This window comes from Notothenia coriiceps, unplaced genomic scaffold, assembly GCF_000735185.1.
Source record: "Notothenia coriiceps isolate Sejong01 unplaced genomic scaffold, NC01 NC01_scaffold00023272, whole genome shotgun sequence".
NCBI lineage: Eukaryota > Metazoa > Chordata > Actinopteri > Perciformes > Nototheniidae > Notothenia > Notothenia coriiceps.
Window position 1 is genome coordinate 109,455 of NW_011355973.1, and position 17,745 is coordinate 127,199.

General features: G+C 42.2%; 2 protein-coding genes across 2 annotated transcripts; one reads left to right on the top strand and one right to left on the bottom strand.

Moving 5' to 3' along the window:
- Window positions 1–12,789: 12,789 nt before the first annotated feature.
- On the top strand, window positions 12,790–13,791 carry cryaa (crystallin, alpha A). Its single transcript, XM_010781436.1, has 3 exons — window positions 12,790–12,987; window positions 13,296–13,418; window positions 13,582–13,791. Exons 1-3 carry the CDS (start codon window positions 12,790–12,792, stop codon window positions 13,789–13,791), a joined length of 531 nt encoding a protein of 176 aa, XP_010779738.1.
- Window positions 13,792–14,532: 741 nt separating this feature from the next.
- Window positions 14,533–16,631, bottom strand: hsf2bp (heat shock transcription factor 2 binding protein). The gene is made up of 3 exons (XM_010781437.1): window positions 16,559–16,631; window positions 14,825–15,031; window positions 14,533–14,704 (listed from the first exon to the last, which is right to left on the bottom strand). Exons 1-3 carry the CDS (start codon window positions 16,623–16,625, stop codon window positions 14,691–14,693), a joined length of 288 nt encoding a protein of 95 aa, XP_010779739.1. The 5' UTR covers window positions 16,626–16,631; the 3' UTR covers window positions 14,533–14,690.
- Between the last annotated feature and the right edge of the window lie 1,114 nt (window positions 16,632–17,745).

Below are 17,745 nucleotides of genomic sequence, written 5' to 3' on the forward strand. Positions count from 1 at the left end.
CCCTCATTATGTTCCTTCAGAGCTACAATGAAAATAATCGACCTTGATCATAAGCTCTTGTGTACTAATCAGTCTACTTCTAACTTTATAAGATGGATGTAATCAAAATGCGATTATGATAGAACCAATGTCACGGGAGCAAATGAGCTAATTTAATATATTATTGACTGTTGGAGTATCTCCATAAAAACAATATTAATTAACTTCTAATTGGGGCACTTTTTGTTTCATTTGAGATTCAAAAATAATATGCATTTCGCTCATTAAACCACAGAGCCTTTGAAGCTAAGTGGCAGACTCATCATAGCACAAAACGAGGCCAAAACCATTGTACTGCACATTATCATTCACTGGAGCAACTACCATTGTAGATTCAATTAAACCCCCTATGGGATGAATGCTACAAACTGCCTTTAACACATCATTTACATGTACACAACAGGTCACGCTCATAGACTGTATAATAAGTCACGCTGCACGCCTAAGTAAAAGGTCAAACAAGGTCACTGTGGGAGAATTGCAGTGAGGCAACACCACACAGATCTGCAGCCCTGACTGCTCGCAGGTCGCAAAGTGTTCTACATGCAGGGGCCAGCAGGGGGCTCAGCATTGTGTCGATGGGTCCAGGATCAGTTTGGAGACATGTGGGTGTCTGGTTGATGTGGCTCACTGTCCAGTGTTTGACAGATAGTCACAGCCCAAACTGCTGCCTGGCCTCTCCTGCTGTTACTGGCATCAGTCAGACAACAGAGAGAGCGAGAGCGAGTGAGGAAGGGTGCCATTTACAAAATAAAACACGATTCAGGCGTCTTGTTTCTCGAGCAGCCCATAAGGCAACGACCTTGCAGGTGACTGAGAAGGAGAACATTGCATACCCATTGTCTGGAACTGGCTAAAAATAAATATGTCAAAAGAAGCCGAGCGACATTCCACTAGAAAGAAACGGAGCGCATGGCTGCTCTTTCAGTTGGTACATCTGTTAACAGGTGTATGCGATTGCTTGGATGACCTGCTTGTTTCGTCCGCCTCCTCAGCAGGCAGAGTGGGGAGGAGCAGAGCGAAACACCATCAAGACGCAGGGCAAACGTCTCCTTGATCAGAGGTGAGCGATATATACGCTGCGACAGAAACACAACAGATCTGATGTGTGCAATCTGTTATTTGTGCCACGTCTTTAAGAAAATATATAGTTAAGCAAAACACACATTATGTGAAAACAGACAAAAGCATATTGCATGAGTCGGAAAACAATGGCTGCGACTGGAACTGCTCGGCATCATTGGTTGAAATAGGAACATGATTGTCACAGCATGAGTGTTGCATACACATATACGCATTAAAACAGACTTTCAATCACCACTGATCACATATTACAGCCACACAAACGCCACTGTACACACTTGCAATCAGTTCACAAGAGCCCTCACTAATCAACATGCAATAAATTATACACACATTGTTGTTCTCTGTGCCCTTTCCTTTGGCTGACTCAAACTGGCTGCTGAGTTGGTTGCAGTTGAGCCAAAATAAAAAAACTAAGTTTATATTCCTACTACTGTATTAAAAATACAAACAAAAGAGGGCCTGTGACTTTATCTGTGGTATCAGAAGTTGTCTGTGGTGGGTAAATAATGACCAGGCTGATTCGGGGATGGCCAGAGCAAAGAAAAGATATGTTGGGGAAAGCAGGTTTTTTTTCAACCAATATTATCTCAGTCCATGAGCTTAGCAACATTCCTTTAACCTCTTTTTACCGCAGCACTGTGTGCGATTCAAGGGCAAACACTTTATTTTTGCTGTCCGTTTTTTGCCCTTTACTTCAAATCATACCCACTTGCTTTAGATTGCTGATAAAATAATGAAAGGAGTTACACATATACTGTAGAGGGGATTATTATTCAACTAAAAGGTCACGATGTGTTACCAAAAATATATTTATGTAAGGTCTTTCAGATTTACCTTGTGCCCTCCCTTCCTCCTTTTCTGCTACAAAGAAAACGTGTATGGTATCTGACAAAAGCCTTGTCAAAGTGCCAGAGTCCAGTGACAGCAGCTGGTGTTTGACAAAGGGTATCATTGACAGTGTGTGGCCAGGCAATTGTTTGGGATGTACACACATGAGTAAACACCTTCAGTAATATTCATCTTTACACACACACTTACACACACACGCACGCAGACACCCATATAAAATATTCCAGCAGACATACTGTAAGAGAGCAAAAACATGCAGACACGGTCGTCTCTCAAAGCAATTACAGCAGATTGAAACCAAATTAAATTTGAAGCCTAGAGCAACACCAGCGACTGAACGTGTATGACAGAAATGACAGGGGAGGAAGAGGAGTGCTGCGGGCCCAATGGGTGGAGGGGATGGTGGGGAGAGCGGCAGGTGTGGGTCACAGAGGGAGAGAGAGCTACTCTGATAGGAGAGCAAACACAGACAGAAGTAGGGCAGAGAGCTGGTCCCACACTGAGAACATCAGGAGGAGACTGCCAGGGTCTGAAGGAGCATCCAGATCATTCTGCATGTTTCAGACTCATTTCATACCTTTAGGGCAGCTGCTGGTTTACATTCATCTCAGAACTAAACGAACATGGAGAGCCTTTAAACGTGCTTGATATAGGCAATCCATCACAGTGAATGTTTTGCCCCTTAATCATAATGCTCTGACGTCTACGAATGGAGAGCCGGCTGCTGAACAGCAACCATTTAAATGAAACAAATGACCAAATTCACACTATCTCTTTTCTTGACATCCATGTTTGTGTTGGAGCTCCTAAATGCCATACCTTTCAGGAGCTGTGGTAAAAAGAACATTTTAAAATAAAGGCACACATTGTGCAATAGGAACAATTAATACATGTCGAGTTCATTATGTAATAAAGTGAAAACAATTTCATGGCTGAAGATCAACCTAACCCATACAGTATGGCATACTTAGGGAAATTGTCAAGTGGTAAAAAAAAAGAAGTCATTTGCAGTGTGTATTTTACAAGACAAATATAATAAATAAATGAAAGCAACACTACGTCTGAAACAAATACATTTTTCATTAGTAGTCATCACGCTACAAAATGATACCATAGGACTAGAAATATACTATAATCATCAGAGCATTTAGCAATCACAAACATGTGCTCGTTACTGGCATACTGATTAGCTCACTTTCCATTTCTCCAAGAGATATAATTTCTCCGTTTTCATTATTCTAGTCCAAGAAATGACAGGATTAGTTGTGGCAGCTTTTAAACATCTGATGTTATCTTCCTCTCCTGGGTGAACAATTAATCCCTCTCCCTTCCCTTCTTCTATCACCCTCTCTCCCCATCCAGGCTTCATCTCGCCTCCATTTCGCTGTTCCTCTCTTCTTCTCTCCCCCCACCACGCTGTCTATCTCTCCCAGAGGAGATCTTCTTTTACTAGGGAGAAATGGAGCTAAAACCCCTGGCATTTAAATACCTACAGTGTACTGTGGAGCTATGTGGCAGCACACGGTGATGTAATCACTGGTCTAACAGTATGTGCACAACTTTACAATTCAACGCCAGCATTTGAACTCTTCTGTATGATGTTCTCTAAATGCTATTCAGTCCTCCAGATCCACAAATATTCATGTCTACATCTTGTGTTTGGAAATCCATCTAAAAATTCAATTTCATTAGCAAAAAAATAAATAAATAAATTTGAAACAGATTTTAAATGCAGATCTGTCACTAGTTTATTATGTCTTCTGATTAACAAATGTAAGAGTTTGATTTCCCGTGAGGAGCAAAACTAGCTTGCTAGCAGGTTTAATATATTAATGCAAACAACATCTGGCTAACAATGTAAATGTTTGATCATCACTCTGCCGTGGCTCGTGATGCAGTCTATACTTCACGGTCAGCGAGAGACGATTCTCTGAATATTCAACACGGCGTGATACTCAGCATTCACAAGTGCTGCGAGTGTTGGTACCATGAAGCAGGATCTCCTTATAGAACTATCCACCTGAATAATATTTGTGAAATAAAATGAAAACGTGTATTAAGGTTAGGTAAATAAATGATCCAACCCATTTCAAATGACTGTATGCAAAGTCGTAGCTCAATCCATCTTTTCCTTTTAAACTCTCATGATGCCGATTTGCCCCCTCCCAGCTCTGTCTAAGAAAATAATCCCACAGCTTTCTTTTCATGTCAGTCAGATGTGGATTGAGCATGCTCTATTTTCTGAGCTGATAATTCACTAGAGTGACTGGTAATACTATATGTGATGTTGTATTATATTAGTGAAATATCATCCAGAGTTCAAATCCCATCCAAGAACCATCTGTACTTTGTATTACTATTCTGTGTGAGTGTTACAACCGCAGATTGTATAAACATGATTGCTACATATTGAGAAGTGTTTTATTTAGGCCTCTTTTTTCTGTTTTATCAAGATTCAAGCAGGAAACTCTATTTCAGTGTCATCATCCAGATACTGTTCGCCCTTAACTTGGTTAGTGCACACCAAGGAAATCGGGACAGATCCTGTCAAAAGGTCTTCCATGCGAGGCTGCTTATTGTCCCTGTAACTATCCAGAAACACAACCCTGACACATGGGTATATTGATGACCTGCTTACAAGCTAAAATATGTAAATAGGACATGGGGTTGTTGAAGAGTGTTTGTATTTTTCGAGAGAGGCTATCTGTTCGCCCTGCTTTTAGCTTTATTAGGTACTTTATGTTTACACCTACCTAAGTGCATATTTCAAAATGTTGTCAAAAAAGAGGTTGTTAAAATCAAAATCCATTACTGTTGACAATAGAGGTTTCTCAATACTCAAATTTCCCCTCCTCGACTCCTGGGTCCTCCGGTAGTGACCCGGAAATGAATTTCAGCGTGCCATTTTGAAGGACATCTAATTTCTCTAAATGCACTTCGAGGACCGAGGATCGAGCATCGAGGAGGCTCTCAGGAGGAGCTCTAACCGAGGAGACACTGATGGGTCCTCCACGGCTCCTCCGTGGATGCATTTCCGGGAACAGTGGAGGCGTTACGCACGGCCGGAGTTATCTCAGCCAATGACAGCTCTGCATGCATCCCTTGGATATTAGTTTAGTAACTGCTTGAACGGCAACGCGATGTTTACAGTGAGAACAGCTGTGAGGTCCGTGCAGAAAGCAGAGCAGTGTGTATAATATACATCACTCAGTATACGGCCTACTCTCTTTATTTGCTTTAGTTTAGTAGATATCTACAAACAAAGAGTCGATATTTTTCTAAGACCATTTAGTGCTTCACGTAATAAAATACACAATGGCTGTAGCCTGATTATGCTTTAGGAGCTGCAGGTGTGTGTGGTACAGTGTGTGTGTGTGTGTGTGTGTGTGTGTGTGTGTGTGTGTGTGTGTGTGTCTTGTACCAGACACATGGTTTATTATCAGATAACATTGTATGTGTGTGCTTTCGTTCTGTCTCTCACTGCTCCCATACACACATAAAACACAATAAGGAAACACAATAAGAAAACTGAATATTAATAGAACAAGATCCATGCCATCAACATATACCGGTAAAAAAAAAACGGTCAAACGAAGAGATAGAATCCAGTGATATCAGGACAAAAAAGCTCCTCACAATGCATGGAGGAGGAGAGAGCGTCAGAGCAACCTTTCGTTATGAAGCTAAGATCCAGGAGTGCATCCGGAAGATGGCCGCAATTGACAAAATGCTAAATGAATGGCGGCAGAAACCTAATGAGGAGGCAGGAGGAGGGAAGGGACCATCACGTAAAGACAAGCCCCTGCTGGCCTGTCCCACCGACAGATAGAGGAAGTGGCTGATATCCAGAAATCACACCAGTGGCTGTAAAAGTCTGAACGATAGCTCAGAGGTAATAATCATGGCGACACAATAACATGCGCTGATTACCAGATCCACAGAGGCAGGGGGCTTCTTTACCCAGGTACACTCAACGTGCACAGACACAGGACCTATAGACATGCACTAATGCAGAGGTGGCAGAGTGAAAGGGACACCTACCAGCTACCAGTCCACCAGTCCAGTCCAGTGGTGTAAAGTACATTTACTCAAGTACTGTATTTAAGTTTGAGTATTTGCAGTTTCTGCTACATGTACTTCTACCCCACTACAATTCAGAGGTAAATAGTGTACTTTTACTCCACTATGTTTATTAAATCCCTTTAGTTACTTTGCAGATTTTGATTTTTGATTCACAAGCTACTTTTACTTGAGTAACATTTTGGATGCAGGTCTTTTATTGTAAAAGTCATGTTGTATTCCTACACTGTACACGCTGCACTGGTACTTCTACTTTAACTTAAGTGAAAGATCAGAGTACTGATCATGAGAAACTAAAGTCCAACAAAACAATCGTCAGCACAAGATTGAATTTCTTCTAAAGCTTTCAATGACATCTCGTGTAGTCATGGAGGTGGTTCAGTTGTTGTCATGTGGAACTTTGGTCACAAAATGAAAAGGGGGTCTTGTGTTGCAGCAGTGCTGTTCTCAGTGGAACCAAAGACGTCAGAGCTCTTCATCTTGGTGTTAAATGACTCGCTAAATAATGATGTCTCTGTATTCATCATCATCTGTGTATGTTTGTATGTCTGTGACAACCAGAATGGTCCTGGTGCAGCAGGCAGTGAGGAGGAAGGACTACAATCACATTAGAGATCATCACACAGCAGCCGTTTCTAAGGCAACCGACAAGCCAATGTGTCATTCATGGAGAAAGCATGTGCAACAGCATTACTATTGACAATACAAGGAGCTGTAATGAGAAAGTACTAACGAATACAGCTGGTAAAATGTACTATAGATTGTACTGCCAACACAAGCTCACATCAAAGAGGCTGCTGGGAAATAGATGTGTGTTGTAAGAACATTTCCAAATGAATGAGCCAAGAGAGGATTCAGTTTGGAAATGTTGACATAACCTTTAGTAAAGGAGAGTACAAAAAAGCAATAAAGGTCCTTAATCTTATCAGAGGGCTTTATGACCTGGCAGCAGATCACATCGTGGTTAGCTAGACCAGCCTCTCAAGTAAAAGTAATGTTACTTTAACATCATTTTACTGCAAAAGTACAACTATATACAAGTGACAAGGGGGTCCGTTGAGAAACTGGATGTGAAAACTACAGCCTCACACACGCAGTTCAATTCTATACATTTACTTTGTATATATTCACCGCAATTCACTTCATAAGGTTTATGGAACTTGTATGTATATTGTATAGTTTGATTCTCCTACTGTAATACTGCGACATGATCCAACATAAGGGGGAGTAAGGACAATGTGCCAGCTGCACGAAGAAGTTTTAGAAGTGTTTTCATTGAAATAACTCTCCAAATCTGCTTTATGATCATCTTTACTGAACCGTTGTCCCCTTTTACTGTGTACTGAATGAGAGGCTGCTTCACTGACTCCAAACCTCTGGAGGAGAGCAGAGAAGAACTTGCTGTGAACTCTTATCTTCCTGTCGTAGTGCCAAGACAAAACTAAAACTGATTGGCTCTGTGGAGACCACAGCTCTCTTTTCCTTCCTTTCTCCTTTCCTTCTTCCCTCCTTTCACTCTTTCCTTCTGTCCTTTTTAGCTTCTTTCCTTTATTAATCCCTTCCGCTTTTCCATCCTTTACTTCCTACCTTACTCCCTTCTTATTCCTGTTGCTGCTTGAACACCTCAGCTCCCCCATGGGGATCAATAACGGTTCATTTTATCTGCTGACATGTTTTTCGTGGATTATATTCTGTCCGTGAGCAGATGGAGAAATACCAAAGTGACCATTGACATGAACACTTATAAACATGTGACCTAGGATGAGTAGGTCACATGATAACGATTAAATCACCTCCATTAGGATATCAGTGGGCTGAGAATAACCCCTGCTTATGTATGGTTCAACACATGAACATGTAGACAGCACCTTCAACTGTGACACATACACACACAACAGACTTGCACAACGTGGGAACACACAGACACACACTCAGAAATGGTCCTAACATTCAGGTAAAACAGGTTAGCTGGTGGTGGGCCACATTCCACTCTTTCTGTGTCCTACCTGTAGGACACTTGCTTCCTGAAGGTCAGCTGGACAAACTCTGCCTCCATCTGGGACACTGACAGCTGCCCCCTCTCGCCCACATGTGTCCTCTTCACCTCCTTCTCTCTAGCTCCCTAAAGAAAATACAAACACATTTCAATGATATGTCTTTATGTGCAGTCTTCCAGTTCCAGAGCCAGAAGCCTAGTGTTTTGAATCGGGTCAGACGGGGACACGGTCCTCCTGTCAGCCTGCACACAGCTTCACAACAATATACTCTAAACAGATTCGTTATATCACCTACTAATTTACCACACTTAGAGAGATTGGACTATGCTAGCTGTAGGTATTAGGAAGTAGTCGGTGAACACTTCCACACACCCACCTGACAGATGCCGCCAGGCTGCAGCGGGCTCTCGGAGCTCCCCTCCGCCGCGAAGACGTCCTCCTCCTCCGCCACGTCCTCCAGCCCGGGCCGCTCCACAGCCGGAGGAGCGGAGTCCCTCATCATCCTGCACCCTGTCTTTAACCACTTCTAATGTAGGGGTATATTATCCTGTTAAACTTCCTGTTTTTTTTACAAGTTTCTCTTTCGGCGTGAAGCAGTCTGTGTTTGGCACGCGCGCTCTGTAGGAAGACCGGTTTAACGGCAGATAGATAACCGCACTGATAGCAAGGACCACACACTAGGTTAATGTCTATATGGCATGTAACAGCAGCTCACTGACATGAGGCAGGCAGCAGCAGCTCTCACGCGGGAAGAAAAGTTCTCCTGCTCGCTGTTCATGATGCTCTCTCTCTTTCCCTCTTTCCCTCTCTCTCTCTCGCTCTCTCTCTCTCTCTCTCTCTCTCCCTCGCGCGCGCACACACATTGTATATCGTGGTTGAGCAAACACTAACAGCGTGTGATCTGAAATAAAGATGGATATTATATTTAAAATACAAATATGAAGAATAAAAAAAAATAATAATAATAATAGGAATGATAAAATACAATGACATTTAATAAAATAAATGAAAATATAAAAATATTAAAATGATAATAATAATACAATGAAATAAAATATACTAATAATAATAATTAATAGTTTGTCCGTAATTATATGTGTACTGTCAGTACTAAGTGTGTACTTTGGCAGGTACTTGTCAGTTCTGTACTTAAGTGGGAAATTGAGGTATTTCAACATTATACTACTCTATACTTTTACTTCACTGCCATTAATTACCATGGCAGATGTTGATGTTTGGGCACTGATTTTGTAATATATGCTAATAGGAAACCAGTGTTTACACGTTGCCATGACAATCCCAAGTCCAAATGTGCCATTTCTAATTGTCAAGTAGTTTTCTTTAAGAAATTATAATAGATCTAATTATTAATTTCATGACTGTGAATGTGTTATATCATCCACTGGCTTCAATGCAAACACACGTGCACACTGACATGCACACATATTTTCTGTTTGTCCTATACAACATTCTCTCTTTTTACTGGTGATCATAAGAGCTGATATTCATTGGTAGAGTAGTCCCAGTTTTATTTTTAGGATGTGTATCTGGGTCAGGAAGGCTTTTGAGTTTAAAGGGTGTGGTGTGATGTCAGTCCAGCAGGAGGCAGCAGAACTTTAAGAGCAGGGATATCAAAGTTTAAAATACAAACTTTTAAAACATACTGTAGCTATTAATCAGAGGTGGGAGAAGTACTCAGATCTTGTACTTGAGTAAAAGTAGAAGTAACAGAGTGCAGGAATACTCAGCATTCAAAATGTTACTTAAGTAAAAGTAGAAAAGTATTGGCATCAAAATATACTTCAAGTACCAATAGTAAATCGAGTCATTGTGCAGATTGGTCCAGAATAATATATATGATATGTTTTATAATGATTGATCATCAAAGTGTTCTCAAAGCTGGTAAAGGTGCAGCTAGTTTGAATGACTTTGTATACTGCAGGGTAGCTTGCGAATTTACTCCAGGTGGAACTAAAGCCTGATTTAACACTTGATTATATTTACCATCATTTATCCACATCTGTAAAGTAATTAAAGGTACAAAATAAAGGTAATGGAGTAAAAGTCACCTCTGAATTTGAGTGGAGTAGAAGTATAAAGAAGCAAAAAATTGAAATACCCAAGTAAAGTCCAAGTACCTCAAAATTGTACTTAAGTAATTGATTAAATGTACTCAGTTACTTACGTCACTGCTATTAATGTAAAGCAACACACATCACAAATCCACAGTCCTTGTTCTCTGCAAGGACGGTATCTTTATGCTCATAATGATCATTTGTTGGTTTTGGAGGGAGGCCTGAGACTGTCAGTTATAGCACTTTTCAAATATCTTGCGAGCAATATCTTTGATTTGGCAACACTGCTGTTTTTTTCCAGGTTTTCTTCAGTTACACCTTTTGGAATTTGAACCACACCTGCTTATTCCAGTGTTACCTAACCAAGCTTCAAAGGGGAGTCTAAGAAATCTGAGTCTCAGATATTCCAAAAAAGTTTTCCTTCTCTTATTGTCCTTCCCACATGAAGTTGTTAGCTTTTTAATAGGAGTACATACATGTATCTGTGAATGAGCATGAGCAGGCTGTCAGCCAGAAGCAGCTTTACAGAGCTGTGGAAACACGGAGCACACAGCCATTGTCTGTGCCATTGATAAAAACACAGAATGCTGACTCTGCTTGACTGCAGTCCAACAATCTGTCTGCAGCAGCTCGTAACCCCAATCCCAGACACATCGCAAACCGGCCCGGCCCGGCCCGGTTGCTCTTGGCTGGGGGTGCATGGAGCGGCTAAGCCTCTGTGCTGCTGGCCAAAGCCCTGTGGGATTACACTAATGCAGGTGGCGGGAATCCACTGCTGGGGAAACAACGGGCATTGGAAGTGACATGACATTAGAGTTCACTCTGAGATACTAGCTGTGGCCTGTTGTTAGATGCATTAAGTGTTGTCCTCTACATTTAATATTTTTCTGTTCTAACTAGCTTTAGCTGAGTAGCACGCAGTAACAGCTGTTTAGGCTTTAGCTGTTGGTAAGCCACGCAACTATAGGACTGAGGTTGTCGTAAATATGTTGAAATATGGCAAAAACCCTCTGTCTGTCATTGAAGAATATCAAATCCACTGATTAATAAAGGTCCAGGAGCCGCTGCTCAAAGAGCAAGCTGAAAAAAGTGTCTGCACTGTAAGAAGGCTAGAAATGAAAGACTGTAACATTTACCCAGAGCCCAAAGAGGCATCTTGCCAATGTTTGGTTTGTACAACTAATAGTACATGTAGAATACTTAGAAGGAAAATCAGCTAATTCTGGCAGCCGCTAGCGTATTATGGGAGAACTTAGGGATGGCAAAGACCAGTCTGGGTACTGCTTTCTGAATAAGCTGCAGAGGTTGGATGGCCCTTGCTGATAGACCAGCCAGGAGGGAGTTGCAGAAGTCAGGGCGTGAGATGAAAAGAGCCTGGACCAGAACCTGTGTTGCATTCTGGGACAGAACGGGACGAATCCTTCCGATGTTGTAGAGAGTGTTTCTGCAGGAGCGGGGAGTAGCAGTGATGTTGGCAGTGAAGTACAGTTGGTTGTCCATAGTCACACAAAGATTACTTGAGGTCTGAGTCGAGGGGCTGATGTTGGTAGAAAGATCATTGTTAGGAGAGTCCTTCCCTGGGATGAAGAGTACCGTAGTTCTGTAATTGTAGATGGAGCTTCAGGTGGTGCGCAGACATCCACTGAGCGATGCAGAGATATGTGCGGTTATCAGTTGAGGTAGAAGAAGCCATGAGAGCGAATCACAGAGCAGAGTGAATTGGTGTACAAAGAAAAAAGAAGCGGACCTAGGACTGACCCCTGTGGGACCCCAGTCAGGAGATGACAAGGATCTGATAAAGACCCTCCGTAGATACCTTGTAGGTGTGGTTTTTGAGGAAAAATTAGCAGGGAGTGCAGAGCCTGATACTCCCAGTTTACACCTGTGCATGAAAATCAAGCTTTGGCTGGTCATCGTAGCATGCTCTTGTCGTCAACCGCACTCAGGGTTCCAGGGGTCTTTAGCAACTAGCTTATTGGTGCTAGCATGTTGTCTGTGTAGATGCTTTGAAGATTAGATGTCATGTCATTAGATGTTTCTGACCTGGGCACAGTTTTCACTTCACCATCACATTTTTGTCCTATTGCAAAACTTATTAAAAATAGTATGCATATCTCCAACACTCAAAATACATCTTATGTGGCTCTGGCATTTTTGATGTGTCCCTCCAGGAAATTGTGCCCCAAAGTTACGTCCCGTTTTTTAGATATGGGTAATGAGTACATTATTATCTCCATTGACCATATCCAAGCAGCATTTTGTCTCTATTGAACCATACAGTGTTATGTCAATAGATGTGTGTGTCTGTCTGCTTGATGCTCCATCACTCAGGTGTAATCCTCCCGACCCCTCTGCCCAGAAGGGTTTGTTTTGGCAGCCCTGGGTGTCTGGTGTGTGGAAGGGCACTGGGTTGCACCAGAGTCTGGACCCAGCAATGCCCCCCCTCCCCAATTCTGCTGACGGGGCATGAGATAATGCCATTCCAGAGGGATCGTGGGTAAAGCCTCTCTTTCTGGCTCTCAGGTATATAAACCGCTGTAGAGCTGCACTGTGAATCATACTGCTTCTCCTCCACACTCTGTTCTCGCCATCTCACCTCCCCTCCTCCACCTGCTGGATTCTGAACAGGAACATCTGAGCTACACCCAGCTGTGTGATTCAATATGGACATTTCCATCCAGCACCCCTGGTTCAGACGGGCCATGGGCTCCGTCTACCCCGCAAGACTCTTTGACCAGTTCTTCGGAGAGGGCATGTTTGACTACGACTTCTTCCCCTACACCACCTCCAGCATCAGCCCCTACTACAGACAGTCCCTGTTCCGAAGCTTCTTGGATTCCTCAAACTCCGGCACCTCTGAGGTAACTCCTTCCTGTCTCGTCCTCTCGGATACATGTAGAGACTAACTTAGTTGATCTCAGAGGGTCTCAGGAGAACAGATACAGAGAAGAATTAAATTAATCCACTCACGAACAAGAAAGTTATGATAATGATATCGTCTTTAAACTAAGTTTTACACTTAGTTCTTTCATAAAAAGTAAGATGCTTAGTTTAATAGAATTTACCAGTACACAACTTGTCTCAGTGGGCTCTGCAGATGAAAGCACGCTCTTAAAAATCCATTTATACTTAAACAACGTTCTGAAGTCTGTGTATTGTGCCCCCCCAGGTGAGGTCTGACAGGGATAAGTACACTTTGTACCTGGATGTCAAACACTTCTCTCCTGAAGAGATCAGTGTGAAGGTGACCGGGGACTACGTGGAGATCCAGGGCAAGCATGGAGAGAGACAGGTGGGTCTTCAACATCATATTTCTCAGAGGGGGGTGCGTAGTAGAAACAGTATGTGCGTTATATATATATGTATAAGTGATATTACAACAGATGTGTTATAGTGTTATGTAAGATAGAAATGTATTTGTTTGAGTGAACCTCAATAATGATTCTGTTTTACAGGATGACCACGGTTACATCTCTCGTGAGTTCCACCGCCGCTACCGCCTCCCCTCCAGTGTGGACCAATCAGCAATCAGCTGTAGCCTGTCAGCTGACGGGCTGCTGACCCTGAGCGGGCCAAAGGTTAACGGGGGGAGCGAATCCGGCCGCAGCGAGCGCAGCATCCCTGTCACCCGCGACGAGAAGACCAACTCTGCTGTGTCCTCTTAGATGACGAGTAGGGGGGGCCATACCCTGCATCCACAGAACCCCCTCTCTTCTTCTGCCCCCCCTCCCTCAGAGGATACCTGTCGCTTCACTCTCTCCTCTGTTGACTCTTCTTGGCGCTTTCGCCCAGTATATTTAGTATTATCGTTTAGAGCTTTACAAAAACCTCCCCATAAGGGTGCTTATGTGCTGGGGGGGCTAGAGTTGTGGGGAGGGGGGTACATGTCGCACATCTGGTCCCAGAGTTTGCATCAGTAAGCCCTGGCTGTTCCCTTCTTGTGCTGACTGTTAGAACCCCCCCCTCTTTTGTCTTAAATATATCCTGTACTGTAGTCTTGCATTGTTTAATGGATACCTGCTCATTACTGAGAAGTCCATACTAAAGAAACATTCAATAAAGCTGTATACTTCACAAAGGTAACCTGTGTGGCTGTATTCTTCATGTTAACAGCTCCATCAATAACTAGGTTATTAGTGTCTGTGAGTGTTTCAAAGGCTTTGAAGCTGCGTCTGCTAAACTCCCTCACCAGGTCTGTGGACTCTATGGAAACTGCCTTTACTCTTACATCGTGTCAATGTGTTTGGGTGTTACATTCATTTACCTTAAGTTAGAAGCTGTTGTAATGAAAAGAGAGACAGTACTCTGAAAGTGTGAACCTTTAATGTCTCAACATTAACAAACATTTACACAACGGGTAAAAACTAACAAGACACAATAATGAACAAAACAGAAAGATTAACGAGAACAGTGCAAGTAAAAAGGTGTTACTGTTTAGAAAATATAATGTTCCTTTTACTTCAATAATGATTATACAATGAAAACCTGAATTTGCACAGACAGACAGATATAGTGTGAGACGAAGGGCAGTCAGACAGCAGGAGGATTGAAGATACTGCTCTGCTTACCTCCCCGACTCTGGAAACACACACACTCTTCAGTTCATCATGTCCACATTTAAAATAAGCCATTTCTACTATCGTAACATGATGTAAACCCCCCACACACGTGTTGAATGTGCTGTGCAGTGAGTGGCACCTGTTGGAGGGTCTGCAGGTCCTCCAGGGTCTGCTGGGCGGCCAGTCTGAGGCCCGGCTGCAGGCTGCAGGCTGGAGGTCAGCCGGCTCACAGCCGCCTGCAGCCGGGGGTCCAGCAGGGGGGGGCCCAGAAGGAGAAGCACTTCCTCCTCCAGCAGCACCGACTGCAGGAGCCGCACCGAGTGGAGGCACACCTCCCAGTCTCCGTCTGTCACACACACATCAGAGGCTGCATTTGTACAACTGCATGCTTTATTAAAGGCTTATTCATACGTAACATTTTTACTTTAAATGTTGTGCAGATGACCACACCTGAAACATGTGCTCTTCTTAAATTGTACTTCTTAAATATATGTGTAAATATATATAACCCAGTAGTATTCATGTGTTAATATTTTAAGACCACTTTTTAAATAAATTCAGCCAATTCAAGTTGAAAACATTTTCTAACAAATCTTAGATGATAAAAAAAGTCACGTATTTACATAACAAGCTAGAAATACACCCTTCATATTTCCCCTTATTATAAGCAATCTAAGGCTTTTGTTTTAAGGAATGAGCTGCAACACTTCATGTAACAGTAGCAAATGACACCCTATGGAGAGCTGGGATGGAGACTGTTTTTTTTCTTAGCGCATTGTTGGAGTCGGGAGGCCTGTTCATTTATTCCGGCAATTACTCAGACCTACTAATTGACCTAACAGAGGCTATTGAGTCTATGTAAGTTTACTACCAGACTTGGATCCACCTGGATCAGCAAGATCTCACCTCTATTAACTCCTGAAGAACCGGGTTCAATTAACTGCTGTTTCAATTCAGACGACACGCTAAATCCGTTTAAGCGATCCCGAAGGATTTGGGTATCAGTAATGATGTGTGGCCCTAACTAAGGGTGAGTGTGGCGGATGTGCAATCTTACCTTTAAGCAGGAGAGGAGAGCGCAAATTTATTTTAAGTTGTCCCAATCCAAAAAGGTGGGATGATTTTATTTGAAGCAAATGGTCTACACTTTTACAGGGTTTTTACCTTCTCTCGTTACAATCATACCAAACATATCATGCTGTGGTCCTTTTCTAATATAAAACCTCATTTCAGTTTTACATTTCTTATATTCAATTCTAACTTCAACTGGAATATATTTGATTATATTTGATTATCATTGATTATATATTATCGTTTGAATTATTCAACTTAATATGGAGACCTCAACAGCATACATGATTGATTTTGCTAACTTATAACTTACACTATATCTGTATTGGGCCCTCAGTGAAAACAGTTCGGACACCCCTGGACTACAACATAAGGTTTCTGTGTCTGTGTGTCTGTGTGTCTGTGTGTCTGTGTGTGTGTGTGTGTGTGTGTGTGTGTGTGTGTGTGTGTGTGTGTGTGTGTGTGTGTGTGTGTGTGTGTGTGTGTGTGTGTGTGTGTGTGTGTGTGTGTGTGTGTGTGTCTGTGTGTGTGTGTGTGTGTATGTGTGTCTGTGTGTATGTGTGTCTGTGTGTATGTGTGGTATGTGTGTGTGTGTGTATGTGTGTGTGTGTGTGTGTGTGTGTCTGTGTGTATGTGTGTGTATGTGTATGTGTGTGTGTGTGTGTGTGTGTGTGTGTGTGTGTGTGTGTGTGTGTGTGTGTGTGTGTGTGTGTGTGTGTGTGTGTGTGTGTGTGTGTGTGTGTGTGTGTGTGTGTGTGTGTGTGTGTGTGTGTGTGTTGCACTCTGTAGCAGTTCTCCTCACCGTCCAGCAGGGCGCAGATGAGCGGCAGGAGTCCAGAGTTCTCACTGATGCACTTCAGTCCCCTCATACTGATGCTGACATTATACAGCGCCATCAGCATCAGCCTGTAGACACAGAGACACACACACAGTGTGAGCAGCGCAGCACAGCACTGACACCTACTGCTGCACACATCACACACCAACATGCTGTACAAACACATTTTTAACACTGAATTTTAAAATGTTAAATGTTTTGAGTTAAAATGAGTAGTAATAATATAGTTGTACGGATAAATGTGCTGGTAATTATATGTTATATATCTGTACACAGATCTGTTATAATAATTATTATAATATAATTTTTAGTGTGATAGACACTAAGTCATGTTTAGGTCGTGTTATGATTGTTATGTGTATACTTGCTCAGGGACCGCAGAAGGAAATGATCTTTTAGCTCAAATATGCCATATTTTATATTTTATCTTTCTTTAGATGAACGTATTTTTAAGCATGTTCAATAAGGCATACTAATATACATTCCATTTTTGGGGTGCTCACTGACCCCAAGCAGCAATAGTCATATAATATTAACATGACAAATTCAGAAGTCTTTTTTATGATGATCTCTGGATCAGATCAGATGCAACTTAAAGTGGACCAATCATGCTATAGGCCTATTGGAAAAATATATTGTATGGCCACCTATACAAAACATGTCTGTGAAGTGTTTTGCTTAAAATCCCAAACAGATCACCCATTGTAGCCATGCCTCATACTGCTCAAACCCCTCTATTGCAGCCCTATTAGAGAAATGCAGATTTTGGGTCCTTAGCTTGAAAAAATTGTATAAAGAGGAGGCGGAGCTAATGCCTGATCAGAGTTCTACCGGAGATAAAGTTAAATTCTGCTGTGATAAAACGCCATCCTGTTCTAAACCACATCAAGGATTATTCCTGAAACAGTATGGCGCTCAAATGCTTTTTTCTTGCAGGTTTATCACAAGGTGAGTTCCTTTTTTTATTTCCTGCTTTTTAAACACATGTGCTCTCCAGTACAGGTTAGCCCTGAGTGTTAGCGAGGCTTGCTAATGTAAACAAAGACATCCAAAACATGTCAGGCATTGTTTCTGATAGCAACTTTCGACTGTTTTTTTTCTTAGCGCATTGTTGGAGTCGGGAGGCCTGTTCATTTATTCCGGCAATTACT